Here is a 7,955-nt window from a genome sequence, read left to right as displayed (position 1 = left end):
CCGTGGCTCAGAGCTCTTGCCGTTCTTCTACCAAGAACTCAAGTTTGGTTCCTAGGCTCCATGTCAGACAGTTCACGACCGCTCGCAACTTCAGCTTTAAGGAATCTGATGCCCTCTTTTTACCTCTGCAGACACCCACACACGCTAGTACACACACACACACACACACACACACACACACACACACACACACACTCACACACCACCACCACCACCACCAACAACACCAACAACAACCTCTCCTTGGCCTGTATTGGCATCCCTCCAACTGATGAGATTACAAGAGAATTCAGTGAAGCAAAGCTCTCTGCCTGAAGGAACCAGAAAGTTGTCTACCTAGAAATAAACACATGACCCATAAAGGAAGAAGATGCATTTAAAAGATGCTAATGGGTGATTTTTGTCAAATTTGGGTCCAAATCTGGAAACAAGAGGAATGGATTTTGTCTTGGTTAACACCATGTCCAAAAGCAATCTGGGGAGGAAAGCGTTTATTTTGGTTTGCAGCTTGTAGTCTGCAGGCAGCTGGGTAGGAACTCAATGACGGGAGTGGAGCAGAAGCAATGGAGGAACACTACTTCCTGGCTAACTCAGCCTGCTTGCTTATGCAACTCAGGTGAAAGGGGGTGTCACCACCCACAGTGATCTGGACCCTCCCACCTCAGTCACTAATCAAGATGTCCCACAGGCTTGCCCTATCGCCAGTTCTACAGAGGTTATTTTCTCAATCAAGATATGACTGGATTTGTGTCAAGTTGACAAAAGCCAACCAGCCCAGATTTTATGTACCCAAAGCAGTACACAGAGTATAAAAGGGTGTCCTTATGTGTCAGAACTGGGTATATGCACAGAAATGTTGAGAGTCCGTCAGTGAACAAAGACATGTCTTTTTTGTGGAAGATAAAAAGGGGTTGGCTCTGGATAGTGGGGATTCTTCATATCTTTGGCTGATTTTGTTAATAAATTTCATGTGCCCACCGATTTTTTAAGCTGTCATAGTTATAAAGAGCACACACTCACCAATCACAGCAGTATTCACTTTGGCGTATTTATGATATATCTGATCGGTTCATAGTTGTTAGACCTATGTAACCATTATCATTATGCAAAACCATGTGTGCTGTTGTATATTCTAGCCTAAAAGATGTTCTGTCATGTTTTAAAATTTCACAGGTAAATTACTTTTTTATGTTAATGAATGTAAGGAAATTTTAAAGTTATTTTCTTCCAGAATTATACTTCAGGAATTTTTTTCTTTTTATCTTTTGCGATAGACATTAAAGAAATATAATTGTTTTAGATTTTTAAGAATTTGGATTATGTCATTTGAAGTTGTGTTTGGGAGAGGGAATAAGGACCGTAGCCTAACTCTCAGGTCACTGGCAATAAGGTCACGTGATTGATAGACTTCTACCCATATGCTCCAAGTGATCTCAGTAAAAATTATATTTATTTTTAGTGTTTTGAGTCAGGGCTAATCAAGTGCCCTGTTTCTGAGCTTCACTCTCAGCCCAGAAAAATGCTACGCTTCCAGAAGCCAATGAAAGAGATGAAATGCAGACATGCCCAAGGTGGACGAGCAAACATTATCTACTTCATATTCATTATTTTACACGTTTAAAGTTTCACTTTGATCCTTTAATTGGATGCTCATTTTGCTTAAATATTTTCAGGGTATAAGATTCTTCTTGTACATTTTCTTCTAGTTATTATTATTAAATTTAGAGGTGACAGTATTGCTATGATAAATCTCAAATAATTTCTTAAACCCTGTTTTAATTGAACAGAGGTGTCCCAGTACACCCTAAAGCAGCCAGGGGTCCCCCCTCAGTTCTTTTAGCTAGCTTCTGGTAGATTTTTAAAAGGCTTGCAGCAACCAGGAAGTTTGGACTCAGGATATTTATTTCCAGGCAAGAGAAAAGGTGAGTGTAGGTGAGCAGAAGTCTACAACGTTTGTCCACATTTTCTGGAGTTTGAAAGGCTTATCATGTTCTTCCCTCTAAGGAGACTTTCCTTTGGGAACAGGCGTTGGGTAGGGATCAAACACCCACCATCTCCTACAACATTTCTTCTCGTCGTTACATACGCCAATGGTGTCATCTGTGGATGTGCACGATACGTCTTTGCATACCCCTTTTAACAGAATACACTGCTTTTCCCCAGGGACAACGCCAGCCTTTCCTACACAGGAAGAAATTAGACAACACTGTTAACTCACTTTCAAAGTACTGCAAATGCGCACAAAGCCACAGTCCTAGAGAATGGCTCTGGAATGGGAGGCACGATATTGTTTACACAGGGAGATCAAATACTTACACAGAAATAATGCCTTTTTTATTATTATTTTTTGGCCAATGGGGGGAGGGGTTAAGCGTTTGAGATAGGATACACCTTGGAGTGAGCACGGTAACTTATGAAGTTTCAGAGATGTGGTCCTCGTCCTGGCAGCACACTTGGAATGTGTGGAGGTGTTTACCATGCTGGAAAAGCTGGCTTTTTGGAACTTCAGTGGACAAGCAATGTTTGGCTCAGTTTCCTCTCTAGTGAATCACCCTGGACTGAAGCATGATACATCTACCCAGAAGCAGTTTCAACAGCAGGACTTCGCCCATGCTCATAGCATCCTCATAAGATACAGATGCTCTCATCCCCAACATTCTTTGTAGAAAATCAGTCCATTCTGCTGCTTCTGAGTCATCTCCCCCACTTCAAAACTGTGTAAGAAACGTGCTTATTGAATTACTCCATGCCTTTTGTGTCTACATGCTTGGAGAGACATCTCGGAGTGGAAGGTTTTCCTCAAGTATGTCCACATGTTTCCTTAGTCTGTTTGGCTGTTGGGGAGAGCATAGCTAAGGCTATGTGTCCGTGCCTTTCCAGCACCAGGAAGCTTCATTAGTTCCACTGGTGATGACGGCCAGTGTTACAGAACAACATGCTTCTGCTTCTGGTCCCCAGTAGAAGTGGACTCGGTGGTTTTAAAAACAAAGCCCATGATATCAGGAGGGAGGGAAAAAAGTGGGGGAACTGAAGATTGGAAAGAGGGGTTAGGCGGTGGGTTTGATCAAGACACATTTTATGTGTGTATTAAATTCTCAAGCAATAAAAAGATGCAATAAAAGTTTTTCCTGTCTTAATTTCCTGGGTTCACAAGAGACCTGGCCATGTGAAGCGCTCCCCTCCACTGAGGACCTGCAGGACTTTGACTTACTCTGTCCTCACAGTATAACCCATTTGGGAGGAGCAAAGGAAGGAGGAGCTTGCTCTGGAGGCGTCTGGGATCCTGACTTGCAATGCAGGCCTCTCTCTGATTTCCCTGAGAGCTCTGCAGGAGGTTAGCTCTCTCCTCATCCTAACCAGCCTCTCACTTACCATAAGGCCCAACCTCTTAACATTTTTAAGAGCTAGAGATGAAGTTTAAGAATTCATCCATAAGACTTATTCATCAAATGGTTTAACTGAATTTTTATATCGAACTCTCCTGTCCTTTTCCGCCACACCTCCCGGGTCTGATAACCATCACTGTAGTATCTATTCCGAGTTTGATTATTTTAAGTCCTTGTATAAGTGAAATAACATAACCTGTTTTATTCAGATCCTTAGTAGCACCCCGGTCTTTCAATTTTGTCATACATGGAAAAATCTATCTCCGTAGCTTCCCCAATACCCAGTCAAGAGGCTCGGCTTCTGCTACCTAATGTGGAAGGCATGGCCGCTAGTGTGCCTTCAGATAGTTACTGTCATATTTTACCTCACAGGTTCCTGCGAGTCTGCCCACCGCAGCCAAGCTTTCTGACCACAGCTGGGAAATGAATGGAGGATCAGACCATCTCCTTTGTGAGAGCGCAGCACTGTACCAGGTAGATAATGAGGATGCTCATAAATTAGACTCAAATTCACCAGTGGGAGCCTTAGGCTGTGCTTAAAAGAATCTCAGAGATGGGGAGGGGGGTGCGGAGAGATAGCTCAGCAGTTAAGAGCACTGACTGCTCTAGCAGAGGTCCTGAGTTCAAATCCCAGAAACCACATGGTGGCTCACAACCATCTGTAATGGGATCAGATGCCCTCTTCTGCCATCTAAAATAAATAAATAAATAAATAAATAAATAAATAAATAAATAAACAAACAAATAAATAAATAAGTAAATAAATAAATAAATCTTTAAAAATAATCTCAGAGATGAACCAAGAAGGGCTCTCTCAGTGAGGACAGAGCGCAGTTTGAGATATGTGGGCACCCTGCAGGTGGTGGGTGATGCTTTTACTACTCCAGTCCTCTGCTCCCTGAGGTATATCCAGCAAACCCCTTTTCTTCCAAAATGTAGTGGGGAAAGGGTTTTATAGGCTTTGCATGGAACATTCAAGAGAGGGCTAATGTGGTTTGCATGTATGGGGGACAAAACACAAGTGTGCACCCCAGTAGAGCTCCTACGAAGTCCTTCAGAAGTTATTTCCCAGCTTACCTCTCGGCATCATCATCACTAAGAGGAAGAGGGCAGACAGGAAGGAGTGGGATCTCATGGTTGAGTGGCCAGCAATGTGGAAGGTGGTCAGAGCTGGTGGCGCACTGAGCTTTTATTCACTTCTGGGGGCCTGTGGCTCCTCCTGGTCAGTGAAGCTTAACATGCAAAGAAGTAAAAACTGCTTTTGTGGGAGTATTTCCAAACCTTAGAGTTTCTAAATTTTGTGACAAATTAACCGAACAATAGAGAACCAGATGGTTAATGGTTTCCGTCTCTTTCCTATGTGTTCTCAGTTCCACCAGTGGTCAGAACCTTCAGCCAATTCTCTTTTTTTTTGAAAACACAATTCATGATTGAATTTTTTACATGGCATACAATAGTTATGCCTGTTTGTGGAGAGCAGTGTTGCGATCAGCTCCGTGTATGCAACATGTAATGGTCAAATTAGAGTAAATGGCAACTCTCTGCCATCAAACATGATCGAGCACTTCTCCCCTAGTGTTCTGAACTGTATAAACATTATGCATCCTTTTCTTTTCTTTTCTTTTTTGTTCTTTTTTTCGGAGCTGAGGACCGAACCCAGGGCCTTGCGCTTCCCAGGCAAGCGCTCTACCACTGAGCTAAATCCCCAACCCCTATGCATCCTTTTCTAATAACCCACTGAGTTCCCTTTGTGCTGCCTTGTGTGCTCAGGGTGTGAGTTTGTCCACTAGAGCATGGTTCACCTACCAGGGCCATGCCTTTGAAGAAAACCAACTCTTCCTCCCCCAGAAGTTGTCAACTGTCCATAGCGTCTCAGATGTGGGGTGCTTGTGAGCCCCTTTGTGTTGAAATATTGGCTTGATCTGGTGCAGGTCTTATGCAGGCAGATCCCAGATGCTGTGAGTTCCTGAGGGCAGTTACTGTCATGTCCAGAAGAGATTGTTTTGCCCTGCTGTCCTCTCACCTCTGTCTCATAGAATCTTTCCTTCTTTTCTTCAGTGCTTCCTGAGCATGGTGTGTGTGCGTGTGTGTGCGTGTGTGTGCGTGTGTGTGTGTGTGTGTGTGTGTGTGTGAGAGAGAGAGAGAGAGAGAGAGACAGAGAGAGAGAGAGAGACAGAGAGAGACAGAGAGAGACAGAGAGAGATACAGGTGTCTTGTTTGTGGCTAACATTCTATAGTTAGTTTTCTTCACACTTTGACCAGTTATGAGCTTAAGTCCTCTCTGATCTATGGGTAGAGAGCTGCACATTTAGAGGACAATACGATCAATACCTTGGAAGTTTCATCAAATCATAGCAGTAGGTTTACTAATAGAACCTATGAGCTTCCCAACTACGAGACCTTGGCCAGATTTACAGCACTGCATGCATTTCCTTCTTAAGAGTGGGCTTTAAATTGGAGCAGAAAACTATTGATAACCTGATAATGTTCTTAATACTATTTTGCCTATGGTCATGTCTTGCAACTACAACAAAAGATACAACAAAAAGATACATAAAGTTGGGAGTAGGTAAGAAGGGGAGGGGTAGAGAGGAGAGGTGGATCTGGGAGGACTTAGAGGGAGGATGAATATGATTGTATTTTAATATGTGTATGACATTCTCACAAATCAAACGCCCATCTTAGAAGTATTGCATGCTGAAGCTTCTCTCCCTTCACTGGCACTGTATCTTGGCACCTTTCTCCTCATTCTCACGTCTCCCATCCCTGCTCCAGCTGATGGCCAGTCCACCCTCCTCTCATTATCAGATTCTTTAAGCTTCCCTAATGAGTGAGGACACACTGCATTTGCATTTCACTGCCTGGTTGGTTTCAGTTCATGTATTTTCTGACACTACCCATGTTGTCACAGATGAAAGCGATGTTCAAGAGCTTCATGAGAGAAGAGCTCAGTAGAATAAGTTGCCAGTGTAGGGGAGTGTCTACATCACGGAGAGAAGCACATAGAGTGGGATGATGTTATGTTTGTTTCCTCTGCTTGGTTTCACAGAACACTGTAATTGATCTTCCACTCAACACACATTCCTGACAATGGTAGAATTCTGTCCATTTTAAATGACTGTGCCACTGTACTGTACTTGTGATCTGGATATCACATTTTCTCCATCCCTCCAAAGACAGGGAATTAGATGTGCTCCGTTTCCTTCCTAATGTGAATCATTTCCAATAAACATTGGAGTGAAGATACTGATCTTGAAAATTCCAGTCGTGCGATTGATGGATCCTGTGGTTCTGTTGGTAACTCTGAGCAGCCTCTACTCTGCTCCCTCTCCTGACTGTACTGATCTCTATCCCTGCTGGCTTTGTGTGTGTTCATCTCCATATCACTGGTTTTATAATTTTTTCCCTTTGTGATAATAACCACCCAACTGGGGTGACAGGATGCCTTTATTATGTGCACAATTTGCATTTTCTGGGCACTTAGAATTTTTCCCATAAACTTCTTGACTATTTGTGTGCTTTCTTTTGAGAAAGGTCTATTCAAATAATCTTGTCTTTGTAAGAAAATTAGATTTTTCTCACTGTATATTGAGCTCCCCATATACTCTGAACATCACTTCCTCAGATAAATGGTGTGCAAACATCTTCTCCCATTCAGTAGTTTGTCCCTTGGTTCTGCTGATTGTTTCCTCTCAAGAGAAGGATGCTTTATAGCTTGGTCTTATCCATTTGTATATTTTCACTTTGATGCCCTTGCTTCTGGGTGTGATAAAAACAAACCAAACAAATAAAGAAACAAACAAAAGCATGCCTATTGAGCTTGTTAAATCCTCCATCAGTCTCTCCCAGTAGTTTACTGCTTCTGAGCCAGCGTTCAGGTTGTTGTTCACCCTCAGTAGCTGATGGAGGTCATTCCATCGGTGTGTGTGTGTGTGTGTGTGTGTGTGTGTGTGTGTGTGTGTGTGTCACTCCCCAGATCCACTCTGCATTATCTTAGCCCCACAGCATTAAATTGATTTAATTCTTTGTGGTTCATACTGAAAATTTACTTCATTGATGAGTAGAACAAACACTCACACCATAGCCTGTTTTTTATTTAGAATGTAAACTGGGAAATACTTTTAAGGGTACAAATTGAAGGGACCATTAAAAAATGGTCCTTCGAAGTGTTGAATACTAAGTAGAAGCTGATTCAAATCTGAATTGATTCATTCTTGGGCTTTGTGGCTCTCCATTAAGCCAACTACTGTAAATGCAGGTTCCCTTTGGATTAGACTGTCCCATGGTAGCAAGAAAGTTCACCACAGCATGGAAGGAAGGCCGAGGGAGATGGCCACTGTGCTGAGTCACCGAGCGTCTCTCCATCTCAGTGTCAAGCTTCGTACCACAGTGTCATCTGGTGATGAGTCACTCGAGGGCACTCAGAGCCAGGGTTGGTTTTGGCATACAGAGAGAATGCAGGAAATGGCTGAGAAGCAATGGCTTGAGCTATAGTTATTTCCAGTCGCAGCACACGGCGGGGGACAATTGCTGTCCCCCTCAGTTCACATACCTTGTAATGTTTAGGTG

At 42.9% G+C, this 7,955-nt stretch overlaps 1 protein-coding gene across 1 annotated transcript; it reads right to left on the bottom strand.

Annotated features, from left to right (window-relative positions):
* Positions 1-476: 476 nt before the first annotated feature.
* Defb41 (defensin beta 41) lies at positions 477-4,548 on the bottom strand. Its single transcript, NM_001037526.2, has 2 exons — positions 4,464-4,548; positions 477-2,181 (listed from the first exon to the last, which is right to left on the bottom strand). The coding sequence occupies exons 1-2, from the start codon at positions 4,519-4,521 to the stop codon at positions 2,000-2,002; spliced, it is 240 nt and encodes a 79-aa protein (NP_001032615.1). The 5' UTR covers positions 4,522-4,548; the 3' UTR covers positions 477-1,999.
* Between the last annotated feature and the right edge of the window lie 3,407 nt (positions 4,549-7,955).

This window comes from Rattus norvegicus, chromosome 15 (assembly GCF_036323735.1).
Source record: "Rattus norvegicus strain BN/NHsdMcwi chromosome 15, GRCr8, whole genome shotgun sequence".
Taxonomy (NCBI): Eukaryota; Metazoa; Chordata; class Mammalia; order Rodentia; family Muridae; genus Rattus; species Rattus norvegicus.
The sequence above is the reverse complement of the archived record's forward strand: the minus strand, read 5'-3'. Positions and strand labels throughout refer to the sequence as shown.

What these genes read in the sequence shown, in the direction of transcription:
- Defb41 (NM_001037526.2), bottom strand. Translation starts at nt 4,521, where the DNA reads ATGAGATCCCACTCCTTCCTGTCTGCCCTCTTCCTCTTAGTGATGATG. An exon ending in AGTGATGATGATGCCGAGAG is followed by an intron (nt 2,182 to 4,463) that starts GTAAGCTGGGAA and finishes CTTCCTGTGTAG; the next exon opens with GAAAGGCTGGCGTTGTCCCT.